The sequence below is a fragment of the Centroberyx gerrardi genome, chromosome 6 (genome assembly GCF_048128805.1).
Source record: "Centroberyx gerrardi isolate f3 chromosome 6, fCenGer3.hap1.cur.20231027, whole genome shotgun sequence".
NCBI lineage: Eukaryota > Metazoa > Chordata > Actinopteri > Beryciformes > Berycidae > Centroberyx > Centroberyx gerrardi.
This window is the reverse complement of record NC_136002.1, coordinates 11,804,910-11,827,307: the sequence shown is the minus strand read 5'-3', so window position 1 is coordinate 11,827,307 and position 22,398 is coordinate 11,804,910. Positions and strand designations below refer to the sequence as shown.

The window sequence follows — 22,398 nt, the reverse complement described above, 5'->3', positions numbered from 1 at the left end:
ATTATGGGCCAATGCTCCTGTGTGTATTGTATGCATTCTCCAATTTAGACGTGGGGCAGTCGTACAGTATTAACAGTGTCATGACTAGACCGCCTCACCTGTCCAAACTGAGAAGTTATTATAAATCGAAGCGCGCACTCTACTGGAAACCACACTAATGCGCATTACTTTTGAATTCCACTAGATGGCGATATGAGCTTAACAATCTTTATTATTGTAAGGCACGATTATTCTAGAAAATAATTTACTTTGACCCCACTCACAACATGGCTCAGTTGCGTTTTATTCATGTTAAAAAATATCCTATAAGAACCCTAGTGTAGTATGTTCCTAAGGTAGTTGGGTGATGTCTGGAGTCTGTCCCCTGTCTTCCTCTCATGAACAGCCACCCGTACAACACACCTAAGAACCTGTGCACACTAGGGGAATTTGGCTAATTAAGCAGGGTAAACTGCAGATAACTGCAAGCCATCCTGGAGGGACCACAGAAGTTTAATTTGTAGGCCCGTCTATTAACAGGATACAGAATACCATTCCCCACCTTTCCCTTTGGAAAAAGAACTATAGTAATCCTAAAATACATTTTAGAAGGATACTATACAAATATCAATATCAATTTGATATTCATATATCAAAATTATAAGAACATTATAGTGATACCTATAAAGATATAGAGATAAAAAAAAGAAGAAGAAAATACCATAATGCAGGATATGGTATTATAACACAGGGATTGGAAATCATGTGCCATGGAGGTCCAAGGGTCTGCAGGTATTTTTTTCAATCTCCGTAGGTATCACTATAATGTTCTTATAATATTCCTATAGGGACTTGTACTTGGACTCTCGGCCCTCCAAGGCACACCCTAAAGGAATATATGATGTGATTTTCGTTAGGATTACCATTCCTAGCGCCTTCAAATTATTTTGATCTAGCGCGCTCAATATTATTTGACCTGAACTACTGACAAAAATGAGGCAAACTATTTAACACGGACCTATCTATGCGCATCTATCCTGTCCCAGTAGATTTTCACCATCGCTTGTTTGCAGAGATGCAGACCCTACCGAGTTAAACTGTATTTTATTTGTGGAATTATATTAGCTCGCCTTTTTCTCTGACATAGACATAGGTCATGCCTTTATGACCTAAACTCATAGTTACATCATAAGTAGCTGATGCATGTCAGGCCTATATGAAGATATGGTCTTCTGAGGGGAAAAAAAAGAATTAATGGAATAAAATAGATTTCCATTTATATTGGTTGGTGGTTGTTTGCCTCGTGATGATCCCCGACTGGACGTCATAGTTCACCCACCTTATTATTTACCACTACATCACTGCTTGTTTGTAAATAGGCCCGGGCCTTCATGTAGTAGCTCGGTCTACCTGATCCCTTTTGTTTTGGCTGTCAATGAATTTGTCCTTGCAGTAGGCTACAGCGCACTTTGTCACTCAAAGAGATGAGGTCGTCGACTCTATCGCTGTGTGTATGTGTATGTGTGTGTGTGTGTGTGTGTTTATATGAAGCTGATAACCCACTCCACCACCCTCTCTCTCTCCACCTGGCCTCGCGGCTCTGACACCCGGACCGTGGATCTGCTTGAAAACAAACTGCGGCGGCGGCTCCGGTTACCGGGCCCGATCGATGGGCTGGGGGTGTCCGGTTGCTCGGAGGGTCGAGTATCGACGCATGGCCGATCGCTATCATAATCACACTTCCCCCCTCTTATCGCTTGCCTACTGAATAAAACATCTCCCTTCCTGCCATGGATCACTCACTCGCCCCCAAAATCTGGAGGAGGGAAAGGGACTTTTCGAAGTATCTTTTCTATGAGTGAAGTAACATGAGAAAAGTGCATGATACCCTCATAAAGAGGTCCCCAGTGTTTTTCATCTCAAGGACCCCCAAATAGACCCAGGTTAGACCCCCTGTTTGGCAGCACTTTGTCCCAGGGACCCTGCAACTGAGAGGATTGTTGTGAAATATGATTTAGTCCAGAATTTCATAACTGTCTGGGTGGGGAGATAACGGAGGGGAGACAGATCAGAATAGTCTTTGTTATACTTTGTTTTAGTGGGATAACTTCAAGGGAATGAAATAAAAGTGAAGTTAAACAGTCTCAGGACCCCTGGTAGTCCCACTTTGGGAACCAATGCCCTACTAGGTTCACCAGGGGGCTGAAAAACTCAGTCAATGGTGACACTCGTTCCCATACACATACAGGCGAACAAGTACATAAGCTGTGATGTAGGGACATACTGTATGTCTAGACATATACCTGTTTGGTCTACTTGATCCCTTTTGTGTTGGCTGTCCATGAACTTGTCCTTGTATTACTGCACTTCTGTCATTCACAAACACAGATAGTGAGGACAGTTTGTGTGTGGTAACAGGCTGTTATACTGTCAGGACCCAAAGCCTGTTCTGTTTGTCTTGAAAGACTGTCAGTTTCCCGGTCCCTGCAACTTGATCTCTCTCAACTTTTTGGTAGAAGTCAAGAATTGCCTAAAGCAGGAGTCAAAATGAAGCGCCATTACATTTGCCAGAGAAGGGGGAATAGTCATCCAAGGAGTTCATCAACTTGCGAACCCAGTGCACGCTGTGCTCAGATTGATACTCCAGGCAGCGGAGTCCTCCTTCCGTCCCAGGAGGCTTCACCTGAGAGCTGTAAATCAGCGAGGTGTCTTGTTGGCCACACACAGATCCACCACAGGTGCAGCCCTCAGGATGACTAGGGTTAACAGCAGCAGTGATAATGTGTAGTCTAGGCTAAGGTCCATCAAAAGTGGGACAACCACCTAAATCTTAGATGTGAGCACAACAGAAAAGCAGGGGGAAAAGGTTAGGCTTGCTTCATGGTGAGAAAGTACGGGTCAGGATAGGTTTGCTATGGGAATTCAAAATGCTTTTTGCCAAAGATCAGTTGCCAAGAATAGAACACAAAGTTGGAGCTATTATGGTACATGGGCCTAAAACATAACATGAAATTCTTATTACAGTTAAAGTGTTGTGCTCCTCCTCCTCGGACTTCAACATGTGTTTCAATGAGCCATATTCTGATTATATACAACTATAACCAAAGCAGATTAAAGCATGACCTCTGTCCTAAAAACAAACGCAACAAAATCTGATGCAGGAATCAATGTCATTTAGCTTCCTATAAAAAATGCAAAACAACCAGATGGAGCATTTATTTACTCATGCATAAACAAAATCCACTACACTTGACCACTAAATTTGAGAGTGCGAACGAGCAGAGGTTAGGTGCCAACTGTTTGAGAGAAGTAAGGGGAGAATAGCTGTTAGGCTATTAAGACAATTAACAAAGTGGTCAGGAGGGGCCGAGCGGTAGAGAGGAACAGCCTGAAATGGAGAGAGAAATCGGGGTGTGAAGTGACAGTCAGCACATCTGGTCTCATCAATAATGCAGTAGGCCTTTAAACGGCAGTTTGTCGCATATTGAGCGCTGCTGACTGAAATCAACCCTGACACCTAAGATGCTGTCAGGGGAGAGTGAAAGGGTGACAGCGGGAGGAGGAGAAAGGAAGGGGGGGGGGGCGAGTGGGAAGGGGGGACTGGCAAGGATATGCAAGAAAAGGGGAGAGAGGAGAACTTTTTGCTTGAGCCTTTCCAATACACTGCATCTGATGTAGCTATTCCTGTGCTATAAATGAGTGACCGCTTGTATAGAAATCTACTTTAGAGGTTAAAGGAATGGAGGGGGGAAACTTATAGCATAATCTTTGAATACTCAGAAATGATACATGGGACTAAAATGACTGGTAATTATCAATATACTGATACTGGAATTCAAACGTTTAAACAAATAGTGCAATTATCAACAATACAAATTTTACATAGCACAATTTAGAATATTAAACTAGTCATATTTGTAGTATTAAAGTACTAAACCATGTCATGTTTCAAAGCAGAGAGAAACCTGGAAGCTAAAAGTAAATAAATGTGTTCCCAACACTTTAATCTATTTGTTTCATCATTTTTATTATTAAAATGAAAAAAGACAGAAGAGCAATCTAGACCAAACAAAAACACCTCAGGCATCCATATGCCTAATCAGCTTTCCACAGAGTACAGACATCATCTTGTACACACTATAATTTCTCATACAATAATGGCCATAGTTATCCAACAAAAAAAAGAACAAAAAAAAAAAAGTAACGACAGCCCACGGCCATCAAATCTTTCAAAAAACGCTTTGTGACCGGTTCGGTTGGGTGATAGAAAACAGTTCATTTCCCTGTGATCAGGGGATTTCTCAGCACGACGATGACAGAGTCGCCCCTAAGGAACATCTTAGAAATGTAGCGGTCCTTATTCACTGGCTTGGACTTCTTCTTTCCTTTTCCGCTCTTGGGGACTTCTGTCCACATCTCCTTCACATTCTCTAGGACCATGTTGCAGTGCCTGAAAGGGCGGCGAGGAGACACGAAACATAGAATTACTGAGTTTAAAAAACACAAAAGGCAGAGAGGACTCTGGAGACATAACTATGATTGGATTGGACAAAAAAATAGAAATAAAAAAATAGAAAAACAGAATAGAAAAATAACTAAAATCACAGAAGTCCACATAGGGTATTGCAGCAGATTAGATACCAAATAGGAAAAAAAATGCTAATCATACCATGGACTCAAACATGTTTATTATTAAACCAGTGACTGGTCTCAATACCTGTCAAAAGCCTTGACTCTTCCAAGCAGCTTCTTGTTGTTGCGACAGTTGATGAGGACCTGTGTGTTGTTCTTGACTGACTGGGTGAGCACAGACAGGGGGCCGGTGTTGAACTCCTCCTCCTCCCGTTTCTGGAGCTCCTCGGGAGTCATCTCTGACTTGGGCTTGGTTAACAGACTCCTGGAAAAAAAAACACGGAGCAACCACATCAATAAATGTGTAACTAAGCACAAAATATGCAGTATTAACAGGATAGCAGATATCTGGCAGATTTGATAAATTGGAGCAGTCAATTGCCATATTATACACAGTCTAACCAAGACTTGTTTCTTCACATATCGCTCTGAGACACACAAATTTAAACAAAATGGACAGAGTGCCGGATAAGCCGTTTGTGTAGCCCCTGGAACACAGAGTGGGGATTCAGTGTCTTGCTCACACTTCAACAGAGTTGGACACATTTGTTGTTAAAGGATTCAAACCTCTGATCTTTTTACGGGAAGGACAATCTTGGTAAGAGAGCACACCCACCAACCACCATGACACCTTTCCACTGGACTGATACACAAACCAACCTAAATGCGTTAGTTTTAGGTTAACCAACCCAAAAGTTAGTTTGCTCCACCTATAGCTTGTTGTAGATATGCAACACTATAATTGTATTGTTTATGCTCCCATTATGCTTTGCAAACTGAATGGAGGTTCTGATTACTTTGTTCCAACACTGATAGGGAATGTGATTAGAGGCACAAAAAGCAAGACGACTATCTCTTGGCAATAACTGGACTGACTAATAATGTTGGTACAATTTAGGGCCGAACATACGGACAGATGGGCATGCGCATGTCCAGACAATTCCTGCTGAAAAGTAACGTTAGCATTTAGCTGACTAGCTCAAAGCAAAGCTATTGTGTGGCTTCAAATTCATAACTAAATTACACTGAAGCAGACTGATACTTGCAACTTAAGACTTGTACCTGCTTGCTTTAACTGTACGTAACTGTAGGTAACTGAGACTGAAGGCAGATAGCAACAGAAGGAAGTACAATGGTTTATTAATTCTAGCTAGCCAGCTGGCCTTGTTTCCTACCACTAGTTAGCATAGCCGACTTACTAAAATGCTAGCAAGGTTAGCATTGTAACTAGCTGGCTGTTTGGAGCGACTGGGAATTCAAGCGCTGAGACTGAAAAATCATCATTCGTTAAGAAACTGCTGGTTCGTTTAATGTAACGTTAGCGACTTACATGCTTGCTTGTTCAGAGTTCAAGTTTTTTTTTTCCAGAAAAATGCTCGGATGTTAGCCTCCTCTGTTCCACCGGCTGCTTTCGTCTCTACAACGAATCCGCCACTCGTGTTGCACCAACTACTTCCGGGTCAACAAGTATGCGCTCCAAAATGCTGCAATGATTACCGGGTTACTAATCCTGTGTGTAGCAAGGAGGTTCTATGTGTGTAGTCCTTAGAACAATATTAGAAACGTCATCAAATAAAGAAAGTTAAGCATTAGATTAAGACTTCACTGTTCCAGTTTGTGATCATAGTTGACAGTGCATCGCTATTGTATCAGTTGTTATGATGCAACACATAGGCTTTTTATAGGCCTATACATTATGTAGAGGCTAGGGCTGCTTATAGAAAGTTGCTCTCCAGAATTTCAAGTCGGTTATGATAATGTGATAACAGCTCAACTAAATTGTAAACTGCTGATTTGATAGAAGTAATGATACCTAATTTAGGGTTAGGATTATTTGTTTTTTCTCATTAGGCTATTCAGGCTATGGCATTCATAATTTCTACAGATTGACCACCACGGCTCGTCTGTTTTCGTCTGTTTTAGAAATGGACACAGAAAAAAACTTCGATGGCAGAAAGAGCTCAGCCAAGGCGATACTGGAGAGCCAAACAGATAAGTCTTTGTTTTGCTCTTTAACACAACAAGAACGAGGGAAAAGTGTGTGAGAGAGGCAGAGATGTAGGCTACACTATCTACACAGCAGCAATGAGACATTGAGAGATTGGCTTTCTGGCAAGAGACAGACAGACGCCTAGGGGTGTACAACCCACCCACCTTATTTCAAAGGGTGGCAAATCTACCTGTGGAAGCCACTTGCTGCGGATAATGGCAGCCTGTGTGCTGTTGAGAGAGGCGAGTGTGTGGGATTGATTTCCAGAGCTTGACTATCTTTATGAAGCACACCTAGCTCAGCCAAAAGACTTAGAGCTGCCCCTCTTCACTCTTCCACAACTTAAACTGGGAGCCTGCCATAAACCAGTTACATTCTTAAACAGAGCTCTATGGAGCAGCTTGTAAAATGAGCTCAGTCCGTTGCTTTGTCACTGTGTGTGTGTGTGTGTGTGTGTGTGTGTGTGTGTGTGTGTGTGTCTGCATGTTCGTGAGTGTAGACTTCGGGAGTAGCCTAATACATTACATGTAATGGGATTGCAATAATTTGACAATAACAGACATAAACTGGTTCCTGTAATTGTTCCATTATTGAGAAAGCACAGATTATAAACATCAGTTTGCAGGTAGGCTATTTTGAAAAGAAGATTACTCCAAAATGATTGATGAATCTGCAAGAAAACAAAATGATTTTGCTATAATTATGGCCTCGGGTATTATCTTAAGGTTCTTAGTAATTCACAATAACGCCGAACTCAATAAATCACTGTCTGTAGAATTTCTTATCTCCATGGATTTTGGAGACTAAAATGACCCAAAAGTCAAAGTAGCCTAATCAGAAACCAAAAACCAGTATGAGCAAACCAACGCATTAGGCTACTAACACAATTTTCAGCGAATAATCAGTAATCTGCAACAGACTATGCCATTTCAAAAATAAACCTTCCAATCGTGTGTGTGTGTACGTGCGCGCGCGCATGTGGTCTGTCTGCAGGATCTCAGAACCAAACTGCCTCGGCCCAAGTGTCTGGTGTGTTAAACACATAATGAAACCTGTCCATATGATGATTTACTCTCTGCTCTACTACATCAGCAGGAATCAGGATGGGGTGATTTAGAGCTCTGGGGTTATTAGTATGGTACCTGTCAGAGGAAGGTCGTTATTTATTACAACAGCAAACAGTATCTCCTTACTCTTGCCTCAGGGCATAAAACTCTAGTTTGCACCAAACCTGTTGATTCACAACTCTGTCCCCCTGCACTCTAAGCGCCGCGACCACAATTACTCATGCAAGTAATGAAAATATTATTATTATCTTTGTATCTATCTAGACCTTGAGTTTGCCAACACTGTCGCTGTTTAAAGTTACCCGATCCAGCCCAGTCGGCTTTAACCACAGGCGACTGTGAATGAGACTGTGCTGGGAGAGGTGGCTGGCTGGCTGGGGTCTTTTGATAAAAGACTCTTTTGTTTAATGGAGGCAGCCTTCCAGAAAGCTGCTCTAATCTGTATCCCCATACATCTATTTTTATTAACTTATATCTCAGAGGAACCGAGAAAAAAGGTGAGGGAAAGTTCAGCAGGCAGTGATGTCATGCGCTGGGTGAAACAGAAGATAGATCAATAAGATCACTGGGACTGAAATGTCATGTCTACCTCTCTTTAAGTTACATCACAGTCTGCATACTCTCTGCCGCACATATAACTAATGCTTCCTGGCAAAATCCTCAGCTGCAGATTTGAACTGCTGATGATCTTTACAGAAGCGCTCTCTGCCAGTTGAGGATCACCGGCATGCAGATCCTCATCAAGTTAGAAAATAGGCCTCTTCTCCATTATTTCCACCGTTTCACTTTAGATTCCATCAATGAATTCATTCAATTTATCTAGCCTAATCCCAATACAGTTGTGTTTTTGGAAGTGTGGGTCCGACTCTGCATCCAGTTACATTTCACTGTCAGAGTCAGAAGATTAGTGTCACAGCTAATTAACAATTCGGTCATTTTAATTACAATTATGAAAAATCAAAATAGATACAATAAAAATAGCTACATGATGCATTAAAGTAATTATAATTGCATTGAAATAGGAATTGGAATATATCCGTGGAGAGTTAGGCTACATTGAAAACTACAACTTCAACAATTTTTTAATGGTAAATAACTTACAATTGACTTTAAGATTGGATGCCAGTGGATTTGAAAGTAATGTTTTAAGCTTTTTTACTCGTAACATTTACAATAAAAGTGAATGGAAGATTAAAAACAATTAGTGCAGCAAAAGAGATGTTTAATTGCCATTCCACATTTGATTTCTACTCAGTCGCACAGAATTTATTTTATCTTATTTTATTTTATTTGTTTTACCATTTTTAAACTACTCTAATTAGACCTTGTGGGATTTGAAATTGACTTGGCTGCAACTTATTCTCGGCGTCTACCAGTTACAGAATCCATCATATCATAGAATAAATAACCCACAATTATCTACCTCGATAATTTTTTATGACTAAGATGAGGTCAATGACAAGCGATTGATGCATCACACTTATTGTATTTTGTAATATAAAACAATAAACGGTCGGTCAACCTGCTGGCTAAAATAAATCACTTCAGACAGGGTGATAGTTTCTATTTTAATTATTTTGTATTTTGCAGTAGCAGAATTTCATACGATGGCATCAGGCCTAAAACAGTGACATGCACGCAAAACAGAAACATCACTTTAATTTCTATACTGACAAGTGCATACAGTTGTGCGGAAAAGGATGGATGAGAAAAGCTATCATAAAGCAAGTGTCTTAATGTAGAACAATGTGTTTCTAAACCAGGAATATATAGTTTCCAATTAACAGATCGATAATAACACATATTGCAGACCAAGTTACCATCAATTACAGTTGTATAAATGATAAACATTTGATGCTGTCCTTCGTTACATTCTGCAATGTGTTAAAATATAGGCCTATGTGTAAATGCCTCGCACATTTTTGGAAATGTGTGTTGAAAACACATAGGCTATGCATCACTTTCTGTTTAGATGAGAATCGTATGCATCTCTTTTTGCATCAGCGCTGTTGCTTAGGCTATTTGCCACAAATTGCAAAATAAACGTTTCTATTAAATGCTAAGCTTAGTGCAAAAAAACAACCAATTCAATTTACGTTTTTTTCTTCTTTTACACAAATAAAATAGGTTAGGCCAACATTGCGGGATATAAACTCAAGAGATTCTGGATAAATTACAGCTGCATTTCTTTGAAATATGTGACTGACCTCTTGCAGGACTTAAAGTATTTACTCAACTTTGTCCATCTAAATTCTACATCAAGTATTTGTGACCTTAGATATTAACTATTAACTATTGAGTACTGTGACATTTTTATATATGCTATTTTTCTACATTCCAAGACAGAGGAGGGCTTGAATTGACTTGAGGGTAATAATTTGGTAAGTCATTACAGGGCCCCCCGAGGTCTGAGTGCCCGGTCTTGGATAGAAAGTGTCCCGGAGAGGTCTTGGACGCGGCGCACTCCTCTTGGCACGGGGTAAACGTTGCGGGACAGGGTATTTGGTGCGAGTAAAAGTAGCTGGCTTGTCCGGACAGCATGTTAAAAGGACAGGGATCAGACAGAGGCAGGGTGCACGGGATGGATGTGGAGAAAGCGGTGCAAGCTGCGCGTATTTGATGGCGACGGGATTGCGCGCAGCTGACTCCGATGTAAGACATCTCCTGGTGTGTCTGCATGAACCGGTCGGCCTCCGCAGCACCTGTTGCGCCCATGTGGTGCCGGGACCGCTGCGAAACCACCGATGTGGCGTGGTTGGAGAAGTGGGGATGAGGACCGAGGTAGGACCCTGCGCCGAGGTGGGTGCGCACTGGCGGTTGGAGAGGGAGAAACGACGGCACCGGCCAGTAAAAGGAGCCTGCGGCGGCCAAAGCCACGCTGGTTGCAGTGCCGGAGGACATTAGACGACCTCCTCCCCTTTTCAGCGCGAGCTTGGCCCTGGAGCCGGCTGGGGCCCTGCGCCGGAGCTTCCCAGATGTGCCACCTATGAAGACATCTTCACTGCAGGGGTCCAGCATCCAGTAGTTGCCTTTACCCGGATCGTCATAGTGGCGCGGCACTTTAACGAAACACTTATTCAAACTCAGGTTATGCCTGATTGAGTTTTGCCAGCCTTGCCTGTTCTCTCGGTAGTATGGAAAGTTGCCCATGATGAACTCATAGATGCCGTTGAGTGTGAGCCGTCGTTCCGGGCTTTGGCGGATAGCCATCATGATAAGCGCGTTGTAACTGAAAGGAGGTTTCTCCGGTTTAACGTTTTCTTCTGCTCCTCCACCTTTCTTCGATTCTCCTTTATTTCCATCTCGTTTGCCATTTGCCAACGCTGGTTTCACTTCTGCCTTAGTGCACTGTTTCTTCTTGTCGCAGTTTTTGTCACTGTCAAAGTTGTAGTTTTCCTCTTGAGTACAAACTTTAGGTTTCTCTGGGTGTCCGGAGCGTTGTTTCTGGGACAGGGAAGAAGCCTCCTCGTCACTCATCACTCCCTCTCGTCTCAGTAACAGGCTGCTGATGCTGAATGAAGACTTGTGGAAGAATCGGACAGGAGATTTCAAATCCTCCATGTTAAAACCACCAAAAAATCCCCAAAGGCGTCCGGCGGGGGAACACGTTACTGTTTCCACAGAGCGAAGACGCGCTGATCCAAAGTGCTGAGGTGCCAAAGACACACTGGCCCGACAGCGTGAAAACAAATGCGCATGATCACCAGCGTTGGACGCGTTACAGAAAAGGTAATGCGTTACATTTCTCGTTACTCATTCCAAAAGTAACAACTCATTACTTCCTGTGGGTAGCAATTTGTTGTAATACTCGTCCCATCACTTTTCTTCAAAATTGGCGGTTGCATCCTCTTAAAAAAAAGTCAGTTGATATGGGATGTCCGATGTTTGTAGCCTTTCACCATTTTGTCCTCGATAAAATCAAAGTAGGGAGACTAATTCCACCTAAAGAAAGTAGCCTAAACCTTTCATGTCATTTCACATCAAAGCTATCTCAGTATGAGGGGGCGATGACTAGCCTATTAAAATGAAAACGAGTCTGGGCAATGCGGTTCATGGTTTGGATAATTCACATTTAATCTGATATTTAGGCTAGAGGAGCGGGTTACAACAGTAGCAACTTCTGCCTATACTGAAATTGAAATAGCAATCCGTTATCCGTTAATAGTAGGCTAATTCACTACTCGTTAATAAAGGGAAATCTATAATAGGTCATTTCTGTCATGCAACTGAATAAGGCGTTACCATCAAACACTGATGGTCTCATGCAGAACCGTGCAGAGGAAAGTTTAAACCCGGGATAAATTAGTGTGCTGCCAATCTCTGTGACTGATCGGTGAACTCTCGGGTTCAATTATAACACTTCCGTGACTCCTGAAACTCAAGCCTCTCACCTGCGTCTCGCCCTCTGGGGTCGCCTCTCTCTCTCTCTCTCTCTCTCTCTCTCTCTCTCTCTGCGCCTTACTTTCCCCTTTTGTTGACACCATAACTTGGCAAAAAGCCGATCAAAAATAAGAATTAGTTGTAGGTGTGTAAATGATCTTGTCGGGTAAGTAAACAAACACAGAGCATAAAGGGATTCAATATAGTGGCAAGTGAGGCTTAACGCTGCAAAAAATGCTCACCTTACCAAGTCATTATCGTATTCAGTCTTAACTTGATGTTATTCTTAAAACAAGTGAAGAATTCTGGCGAACTGGGTGAGATAATTCCACTCGGCCTATTTCTACTGTAGCCTAGTTTTACTTTTTTTTTTCTATTTCAGGATTTTGTTCTTCTTTTCTAGAAACAAGTGTCAACATCTTGAAAAACAAGGCAGAAACCCCTGTCACATCACTCCACTAATATCAAGATAATGACACTTGATTCAAGGAAATTCTTGAGACACTTTGATTTAAAGTGGAAACAGTGAAAATATGTCAGTGCAGATTTTTAATTGTTCTAAGACAAATAAGTCAATAAATGAAAAGGCTTGCGTAGCCTATATGTAGACTACATATTTTTTGCATTGTAGGCTTGATGTCTGCCTGCAGGCCATGCGCCTTTACACACCACAGTTGCAGGCTGCCACAGTAACAACACACACGAGAGGCCGCTAACAGTAGCCTATCTTAAAATAAAATAAAAACGCTTGTAATTAAAAAAAAAAGTAAGAAATATTCTTAATCCTTAATTTAATTGAATACTTTCGCAAAGCAATAGTCCTATTGTTCAAAATATAGGCCATGTTAGAGCATACTACAATAGCTAAACAATTTACCAAGCATAGTGATTTTCGGTTAGCGCTTTAATATTTAAATCAACAGTTTGTGGTCACAGCTGTGCTCTTATTGGGTGTTTTACACCGCGTCGACCACAACTCAGCCAATGAAGTGAGGACCGGATCGGTCTATGATTATCTCTTACCTTTTACCCTCTTTCACTCAATTTGATATGGGTCCCCTCCATAATCCCCATGCTGCAATACAAGAGAGCACTTGTTGGGAATGTTTCTAGCACTGCAGTAAGCACGCACTGCTGTCTAAACACTTGTAATCCCCTTGGATCTTTCCCCCTGCCAAATGTTTGATTTCATGTTTTGTTTGTTTGGGATGATTTCGCAGTGTCACTCTGAAGACATTATCATGAGGAGAAGAGGCCTTGGAGCGGAGGGGGTAGCCTACAAATTGTGTCCAAAATGTACAAAATTATTATAAGCCTATTAGCCTATTATTAATATTATTGTTGTTGTCGTAATCACCAAAATAACCGTAGCGTAAAGTGAGGTAAGATTAAATAAATCAGAACGTTTATTTTACAAAAAAGCCCAGTAAAAACAATGTAAATCAAAGTATTTACAGCCTAAATATGTAACTAACTCAAAACATGGCGTAACACATTGAAATAATACATTTAATAAAAATAATTTAAAAAGTTAATGTGACAATATACAGTATATTTTTTTAAATGTGCATTTACTTTGCACTGAGGATTTACTTTGCACTCAAGGCCAGGGCCTGTTCGTCTTCTCCTGTCCCATCTGGGCAATGTAACAGCACCCTCTGCTGTATGAGATAGGAAGGCCAGGCTGTGAAACCTGCAGGACCTCTTGTTGGACTACCAAACCTTCTCTTAGCTCAGAAGACAGCCATGATAAGACACAAGTTGTGGAAAGACAATAGGTATTGGAGAGGTAATGTTCATTCCATGAAGTTCTCCTCATCATGTGATTTAACACTGTTACAGAGTGTTGGTGACGGTTTGTGTGGGATAAAAAAGTTTCCTTTGTGACACTCTCCAAATCGGTGGTGTTGTTCATGTGAGATTCCTCAGATGTGGTAGGGAGGCATAAAGTTTTTCTCCGGGACATTGTGTGTTTCCCAGGTCTCTGTGCCCGAGCAGGATAAACTCTGGGTGTAAATACCCCAGGGAAACTCCAGACCGCAGGAGCTGCTTGATTGATGATAACGCCTCTGTGCATGGTGTGTCATCTGAAATCAGTAACAGCGTCATGCATTACTGTACTGCAGTAACGTATTAGTGGATTGAACTCAGACAATTTATACATGGATTAGTAAATCACCGATTAGTAAATCACAAAACCTTCCCATAGGCCTACAGAAAATTTAACAGCAGCTTTTAACACTTACTGTTTTTTAATGCTCTTCCCTTGCAGTTAGAGGTTTGCTTTTAATAAAAAGTGTGCTACAATTGAAAATCATTGTTATTGTTTCATTGCACTCAAAAAAATGAGAGCAAACATGCTTACTGTTGAAATTGCCCATTAAGGCAACACCCAAAGAGTCATGATTGTTGCCTTTGGTATGTGCCCCTATCACACCCCAGCCACGGCCCTCATACACCGTCCCATCTCCTCCAACAAGAAAACTGAAACATACAGAGAAAATGGTTTGAAAACTGACAGAAATACATGAGTAGGAATATACCATCATTTATTTTCCTCAAATATACATTGTACAATAAGTATAAACATCACTCCAAAATTATAGCTGCCTAGATCTAGGAATACAGGAGGCTATGAAGTGTCATCCTTTTGACTGCTTGAACGCTGAAGGGAACGTAGCTACTCACTTGTATCCAATGTCATCGAAGCCTCTTTCTTTCATGTGCATCTTCTGTATGAGGATCATTTGGTCCGTACATTCTCTAAGGGCTCTGCAGTTTGCCATGGCCGTGTGGTGAATGACGACTCTGTGGGCAGAGCCCTTCAAAGTGTCCCTGCGTCGAGGGGCAGCTGCTCCCCACTGCAGCCGAGAAACAACCTGCACTGGAAAGCACAGTTAAAAAGAACAGAACAACATGTTTTTGATTTTCTTGTTACTGTCAGTATTGGAACTATGAATATAATTAGCAGCATTCAGTGTGACAACACTAGTGCTATAACCTTCAGTTGTAACATTTGTAGTGCAAAACTGCATGTAGTTTCATACCTCTTTGGTCCATAACTCCACACACAACTGCCTTTGATTGTGTTGACTGCCCAGCAGCAAACTGTTCCAGTGCTTACATAACAGCCGACTTATCAAAGAACCTGTTTGCTTCAGGGGGTGTGGTCCGGAGCGTGACACCTTTCATGTACTTCCCTGTACTTCCCTGTTGCATGTTCATGCATGCATTTTCAATGAGCTCAGCAATCATTTCCAACTGGTCAGGCGCAGTGGGTAATAGGGACCAGTTGCCCAACAGGTAGCTTGGAATATACTGGTTCCAAAAAGAGGAAGCTGCAGCAACACTGCAAACATTCAGTATGGCGAGAGAAAAACTGTGGGCATTTTTTCAAACAGATGAGGCATCAGTGCTTCGAAATGTTGCACTGGAGGACAGTCATGGGAGTTTCATGAGGAAATTGGTAGTATTGCTTGTTTTGCAATATTAAGTAGCCTGTATGCTTATACAGGAACAGGGAACAGGCACTGGCAGAACCCTGATATGAATACTTACTCTGCAAACTAAAGGAAATGCAATGTCCATGTTAACAATACTATAACAGAAATGACAGCATTATTTGCATTTGTTGCATTCAAAATGTTCCATTAAATAATCCAAGAGGCATTTGTAACAACAATTGGTCCTTTTAATCTTACAATGCAGACATTTGAAAATAAAACTACATCAGTTAAAAAGCTATTAATACATTATATTCACAAGATGAGGTCCAACACAAGTCATCATACATAAAGATAACCGGGGAGTCAGTTTTCTGCTATTTGAAAACAAACCGCATTGCTGAAACCTAATAAACAAATGACCAGGCGAATGCTCAAAAAAAGTTCACAGCTTGACTGCATAGCTTTCTGACTGATACAGACTCCAAAAAACAGTCTGTTTTCAGCTGCAGGTAGGCATAATATAATGTTTGAATATTTGTAGATGCATATGTTGGACCTCTCCATCATCACCATCTTTACTCGGTCCATCGGTGTCCACAGTGAGGAGCAGTGCAGACGTAGTAAAGTCTCATAGCATCCTGTGGGGGGAAGAACGGAACAAATGTTAAAACTGGCAGACCTCTTTAATTCAAACAAGTTCTTCAACCCAGACAAAACGTGTGCAGACCACTGAACCACTAGTGTTTCCCCATGGATTTTTATTGTAACAGCTGCGGCTGCCGGTAGTTTTGATTTTGGGTCCATGTCTGTTCCTGTTCAGTCCAATTTGGTATAAGTGCAGGTTGTTGCAATGCAACTGTTCTTGCTGGAATATATTGGGATATGTTGGAATATAATAGTTTATTCTATACATTAGCCTTGTACTTGTTTTTCTGAAAAACGTAATTATCTTCTACCAGTAGACAATTACATACCACTGATGCCATTCCATTAATGGATGAATACAAAAAGACATGCTGCTGACCATGGAAAGGTAGTATATTAATTTATACACAAATGAAATGAAGACTAAATAAAAAATGCTTTCTTATGTATTTGATTATAAATGATCATTACCTCAGCCTTCATACTGTGAGACTGGAAGAACACTGCCTCCTTGTGACCACATCTGTGAAGAGACATGATGAGTGCACAATGTTAGAAACTACTGTATCACAAACTGACCAGCATCACATTTCACAATCAAGTAGTTTCTGTACAGTCCCACAAAGCAGCCGCAATGACATGTAGATCTTATTAATTATACGTTTATTTGAATGTGATCTCAGCTCCAAAACTAAACTAAACTTTGTAACTAAAAGTTACAAATTAAAAGTCTTGCACACTGCCCAACATCACATTTCAGAAAAAAAATCCTTCACAATGCAAAGACAACTGTGGCAGAATAAGAACATTCTAGAGAACTAGACTAAGAGACAGAGTGGAGATAATGTTAATCTAGGGATACAGAACTGGTAAAGAAACAAAAATACAACCATGTCCATTTAAAGTCAGCAAGTGGTGTGTTGCCTTGTCACTTGTTGTCATGCCAGCACAAAAACATGCTATCTGGAAAAATTCCTTGCTTGAGTCATGTACTTGGCAATAACATGATTCAGATGAAAGGAGAATACCAGTGTCATTTAATGTTATAGGCAATTTTCTTTTGTCTACGTCTAGTTTACATTTCCCCCTGTCTTGTTTCAATGTGTGTTGTATGTAATAGATAATTGTATGTAGTAGCTTTAACATTCACTCCTTTTTTCATCATTTGGTGTCAAACAGATTGAAGTTAACTGCTGTCTCGGCTAACAAAGACGCCCAAAATAAGAAGACATGAATGTGACAATACAGTTTGTAAAGCGACATGTTTTTGAAGGATTATTTCCTGGAGGAGTGAGGAATACTGAAAGATGGTGAAACTCACTTGGGACAGGGGTGATCCTCTGTCCTGGGTAGCGTTGGATCCTGAGATACATCAGCGATGATCTGTGTCAACTCACTGGAGAAAGATGGAAACAAGAGGTTAGATGAACGATCATGATACATGCCAGCACCTAGCCCTGGAATGCCTGGAGTTACATACATTGCATGTATTCATAGGTCTGTACATGCAGAAGGGCTGTCACATTACAAATGTTTTGCACTGTGTGTAGTCACTCAATATTTGTTTGCAGCACCACATAAAAAACAAAACAAACAAAAAAACACAGACACTTCTGCACAGTCTGAATATGCACAATCAAAAATAAAGCATTATCTTTTACTATCTTTTCAAAGACTACTAACACCCAATTAAATTTGCAGGACATAAATGTACATAAATCAGCCAGTTCTCTATTGGACCTCCATGATTGGTTGCTAGGAGATTTGAAACGCAACTGCAAAGCCTCTATTGAAAAGTCAGTTGATATCCTTCTTTGTGGTTGACAGTGTCTTGTCACTTTATCTATGACTAATTAGTTTTGGATATTCAGAGAGTGCATGAGTGGCTACACACTGAGCAACACACATCTGAAAGCAGAGACGTGAACCCTGCTGAAGAAACAATGGAGTGATATTAGCCATTCTAACTGACACCTAGTCTATTTGTGTGGCATAGAAAAGTAATTGGCAGCACTGTGGTTTCCCATACTTACTCAACCTCGTGGGTGATCTTATTGACATAAGCAGCTGTTGTCCGCCTCTTGTTGGTAGTCACAGTTCCTGCACTGTGGGTTGACACATCCAAATCAGTTACGGCTTCAGATTGTGCTGAACCTCTTTTTGAAGTGACTTTTGATTTTGATTTTTAAAATGTTTGAGTTCAGTGAAAAAAACAGGGCATTTAGCAATATTATTACAGGTATACAACAGACATTTTAGCACACATGCGAGAATAGGACATTTACAAATGTCCTATTCTTCAAATGACTTACTGACTTAATGACAACCCACCAAGTGACAGAGGCTTTACCTTGGATACAGCCATCAATCAGCCATCATAGCCCACAATCTTCTTTTGCAAAGGGACAAGACCTGAATACATAGCCTACTTGAATACAACTGTTCTGTCATCCCTACAACCAAATCTTGGACTCAAAGCACTACATGTACAGTGCCTATTATTGGGGCAACTCTTGCTGGAAAACCTTTTAATTATAGTATAGAATTTTAATTTACAATGTGTCTCTTTTGCGTGTGCCAATAGGAGCCAACCTTGTCATCTGGGAGCTGTCAAATGTTCTCTGATTAACTGTTCGTCCATAAACTTACCATTCTTGACAAAACCGGATTCCAACGAATCCTGGTCCATATGTTCCGCTGTCTAAATTGAAAAACCCAACAAATGCAATAAATGTGAGACCCGTGTCCAACCCAACTCCATCTCCTCTTGCCGTTTGAAAACAGACAATCTGCGCATGCACATGTGTAATATTTTTACAGGCACCGCCCCCTAGGATTTGGAAGACAGATAAAAACCACAACGCATACTTGGACAAAATTTTATTGCTTTCTGCACTAAATCCACATTATTGGCATGCAGTGGATGCAAAAAGGAAGTTCAATCAAACAGTGAATTTGTTGATGCATAATTACAAGGTATCATTCAAATATTTTTTTTCAATTTTAAACAAACTTACCTTGATGTTAGTAATCATATCATAAGTTGATGAAGTATGAGACCTGGAGGCATACAGAGAAGCCCAGCCAAGAATTTTATGATCTTGACATAACAACATTACCCCAAATGAAAGCCGACAAAGACAGTATCATTATCTTCTGTTGCGAAGATGTCATTTCGATCAACCCCGAACAAATTAACCCAGACCTCGTCTCTTTCAGCGAGATGGATCACACTGCCGATGCTGGCTAATTGGCTGCATTTATCTGGCAGAGTAGTGTGATACATTGAGACAACCTTCTCACCGTTCTTAAATATGGCACACTGAGCCCTTCCATATGTAGACATGTGCACAGTGAAGTGATAAAGGCCATCCAAAGGGCAGGTGAAGATGCCCGTTCCAGGACTGTAGGCCCCTCCCTCATTGACCAGCACATTGCCGAACTTCAGGACCCCAGAATGTTTTGGGTAGCTGTCAGTGATGTTCAGTTTGGCTGTGAAGGCAACAGTTTTGCCTACAATGGGAAAAATTAGGTTGATGATTAGAGAGAGGTTCTGTAGGAGGATACAAATGTGCACGAAATATAACATGCAAAATGTTTAAGAGGAGTGCAACTATTGTGAAAAATGTAGGCAACTTTACAAACAGTCACCCATATTACTGCTGCTTAAGGCTGTTGTTGTAAATGCAGGCACCCAAACCTAAGGGCACAAACTTCTTATGTAGGGCAACCCAGAATTGCCTTTCTGAGGACCTGCTTGGTTATTATGTTCCTAATAAATGATTGTCTGACACCCTCACAGTTAAAAGTGGATCAATAAAAGATTAGTTTTATGAAGGCATTATGAGATTTAACACATAGTGATGTTTAAAATGCTTTGTTTTTTGGTTTGTTTTTACCAGCGTTAGAAGCGCTGTCTCCACAATGTTCAGGATCCATGACTAAAACGTCCGATGAAGGCGTGATACGCTTCTGTTGAAAAGATAATCAAATGGCTACAAAATGTAGATGATTGTATTTCAATATATGCTTAATATAACAAAGATTTTGTGTAATATAAAAGTGAGAGGTGTTTCTGTATGGTGATACATAACATGTCATGGTGGCATTGTGTTCAGGCTTGAGTGAAACAGTATTTGCAAATACTTTTTACAGTTTGTATGAGCCAGATGGGGTTTGCCACACAGGACAATACAATGAGTGCCAGAAGGATTAGACAATCACAAGAAAGTACTGAAAGTGAATTTAGCGTACAGTTCTGTGCCTAAAACTTTTTACTTCTCACTATCTGAATTTCTCTGATGCGGTAAAACACAACCATACTGTCACTCCAAGTCAAATACTTTTTGATAAGGTCCGATATGAGTAAAACAAATCTAACGGTTTGGTAGTGAAGAGCTTCTTACCTGTTGCTGCCTTGCAGAAGAGTGCTGTGAATTTTCGACCACCCAAGCTGTGTCTAGTTTGGGACCGTCGCAGTCTCCTCTCCTACTGCAGTTTAGACAGCATTAATATAGGAACCAAAACTGGAACCCAGCCTAGGACTGCCTCTTGGTCTGTTTGATATGGCTGTAATCCAGTATCCGGAGTGTTCTTCTCTTTCGGGACCTGCGTTATTTTACCTGGCAGTGCGGGTGCTGGCCTAGCTGGCTGAGGTCACATCATTCTGTCTCATCATCTTTCTCTTTGTCTTATTTGCTTTCTTATCTCACTGTCATTGTCCATGTTAATGTCAACTGTATTCTTGTCCTGGCACCCATATCACAGGGGATCCTTCATTGAATTGCCCTACTCAAGGTTTCTTTTATTTCTTTTCCGTTTCCTGATAACGTTGTCTTGGGAGTTCTTCTTTGTCTTGACTGAGGGTCTAAGGGTGGTGTTGCCTGGTAGGCTAGGCTATGTCGGTTAGGTGGGACTGGTTTTCAACATGCCATTTTGTGTCTTGTGCTTTGTTTCCTTGTGTTTTATTTTGTTACATTCTATATTGCATCCTTTTGTTTTGTGACTGATTAATTAGTTAGATCTAGGTAAGCTTGTTGTCTGTAAGGTCCCACTGGACGAAAAGGCATGTTTCTGTCCTGTTCACCTCTGTGCACATGTACAGAAACACACAGTGTCTGTACATGTGCACATGTACAGACATCAGCAAATGTGGCTGACATTTGCTGATACTATGCACAATTCATGAAATGTCAGTATCCCATCCACCACCTCCCTCACCCATACCCCCCAATCAGCATCTCCTTCACCCACTAAGACCCCTGCCTTAACTCCCTCACCCACATAGACTCCCCTGACCCGAAACTCTGCGGCAACAACTTGTGTGCCAGCCAGGGACCCGAAACTCTGCGGCAACAACTTGTGTGCCAGCCAGGGACCCGAAACTCTGCGGCAACAACTTGTGTGCCAGCCAGGGACCCGAAACTCTGCGGCAACAACTTGTGTGCCAGGGACCTGATTTTCCTGTGAGAACAAGTTTAAAGGAAATCAGCAAACTGTTCCAGTGCTTGCATCCATGTAATTCCCTGTTGCATGTTCATGCATGCATTTCCACTGAGCTCAGCAATCATTTCCAAGTGGTCATGCTCAGTTGGTAATAGGGACCAGTTGCCCAACACGTAGCTTGGAATATACTTGTTCCAAAAAGAGGAAGCTGCGGCAATACTGCAAACAACATGGTGAGAGAAAAACTGGAGGCATCAGTGCTTTGAAATGTTGCACTGGAGATTCATGTTTCATGAGGAAAATGGTAGTATTACTTGTTTTGCAATATTAAAGGAATAGTTCACCCAAAAATGAAAATTCTGTCATCATCTACTCACCCTCATGCCAAATGAAACACACAGGGAGGTTGCCAGCACAACTTCGTAGCAGCCTTCTCCAAAACAACTGAAGTCAATGGGGACCAGTTCTTTAGAGTTCTAAAACAAAAACAGCCAAACAATCACACTGTGAATAGAAAGACCTATACACCATTATTTGTTGCAAATCAATCAGCTGTAGTTAAGATTTGCACTAAATTATGGTGTAAATTAGGTCTTTTTGGAACTCTGAAGAACTGGTCCCCACTGACTTCAGTTGTTTTGGAGAAGGCTGCTATGGAGTTGTGCTGGCAACCTCCCTGTGTGTTATATGGACAAATTTCACCTGTGTTTCAAATGGCATGAGGGTGAGTAGATGACAGAATTTTCATTTTTGGGTGAACTATTCCTTTAAGTAGCCCATACGCTTATACAGGAACAGGGAACAGGCACTGGCA

General features: G+C 41.2%; 4 protein-coding genes across 5 annotated transcripts; all 4 read right to left on the bottom strand.

Moving 5' to 3' along the window:
• Positions 1–3,987: 3,987 nt before the first annotated feature.
• On the bottom strand, positions 3,988–6,071 carry snrpd2 (small nuclear ribonucleoprotein D2 polypeptide). Its single transcript, XM_071917854.2, has 3 exons — positions 5,942–6,071; positions 4,697–4,876; positions 3,988–4,429 (listed from the first exon to the last, which is right to left on the bottom strand). Coding segments are annotated over exons 1-3 (357 nt in total). The 5' UTR covers positions 5,944–6,071; the 3' UTR covers positions 3,988–4,254.
• A 3,919-nt stretch (positions 6,072–9,990) lies between these two features.
• Positions 9,991–11,229, bottom strand: foxg1c (forkhead box G1c). The gene has a single exon (XM_071917870.2). The coding sequence runs from the start codon at positions 11,227–11,229 to the stop codon at positions 9,991–9,993; it is 1,239 nt and encodes a 412-aa protein (XP_071773971.2).
• Positions 11,230–13,475: 2,246 nt separating this feature from the next.
• Positions 13,476–15,166, bottom strand: pglyrp5 (peptidoglycan recognition protein 5). 2 transcript variants are annotated; one of them, XM_071917864.2, is made up of 4 exons: positions 15,096–15,166; positions 14,737–14,932; positions 14,414–14,532; positions 13,476–14,135 (listed from the first exon to the last, which is right to left on the bottom strand). In XM_071917864.2, exons 1-4 carry the CDS (start codon positions 15,106–15,108, stop codon positions 13,960–13,962), a joined length of 504 nt encoding a protein of 167 aa, XP_071773965.2. In that variant the 5' UTR covers positions 15,109–15,166; the 3' UTR covers positions 13,476–13,959. The 2 variants fall into 2 exon arrangements, with proteins under 2 accessions (XP_071773965.2, XP_071773966.1); XM_071917865.2 differs by having other exon boundaries at positions 14,737–14,927; positions 15,096–15,125.
• Positions 15,167–15,723: 557 nt separating this feature from the next.
• Positions 15,724–20,678, bottom strand: LOC139926237 (DNA-directed RNA polymerase II subunit RPB9-like). Its single transcript, XM_078284270.1, has 8 exons — positions 20,546–20,678; positions 20,039–20,111; positions 19,443–19,652; positions 18,789–18,840; positions 18,173–18,244; positions 17,461–17,535; positions 16,611–16,662; positions 15,724–16,132 (listed from the first exon to the last, which is right to left on the bottom strand). The coding sequence occupies exons 2-8, from the start codon at positions 20,076–20,078 to the stop codon at positions 16,070–16,072; spliced, it is 564 nt and encodes a 187-aa protein (XP_078140396.1). The 5' UTR covers positions 20,079–20,111; positions 20,546–20,678; the 3' UTR covers positions 15,724–16,069.
• Between the last annotated feature and the right edge of the window lie 1,720 nt (positions 20,679–22,398).

Excerpts from the sequence above, each read along its gene's own strand:
- pglyrp5 (XM_071917864.2), bottom strand. Across the intron at positions 14,533-14,736 it reads TTCGATGACATTGGATACAA|TTTTCTTGTTGGAGGAGATG; the intron begins GTGAGTAGCTAC and ends TGTATGTTTCAG. Across the intron at positions 14,136-14,413 it reads CTTAATGGGCAATTTCAACA|ATGACACACCATGCACAGAG; the intron begins GTAAGCATGTTT and ends TACTGATTTCAG.
- LOC139926237 (XM_078284270.1), bottom strand. The coding sequence starts at position 20,078 with ATGGATCCTGAACATTGTGGAGACAGCGCTTCTAACGCTG. Across the intron at positions 16,663-17,460 it reads GAGGATCACCCCTGTCCCAA|ATGTGGTCACAAGGAGGCAG; the intron begins GTGAGTTTCACC and ends GTCTCTTCACAG. Across the intron at positions 16,133-16,610 it reads CTCACAGTATGAAGGCTGAG|GATGCTATGAGACTTTACTA; the intron begins GTAATGATCATT and ends TTCCCCCCACAG.
- snrpd2 (XM_071917854.2), bottom strand. Across the intron at positions 4,430-4,696 it reads AGAGTCAAGGCTTTTGACAG|GCACTGCAACATGGTCCTAG; the intron begins GTATTGAGACCA and ends CCGCCCTTTCAG.
- foxg1c (XM_071917870.2), bottom strand. The coding sequence starts at position 11,229 with ATGGAGGATTTGAAATCTCCTGTCCGATTCTTCCACAAGTCTTCATTC.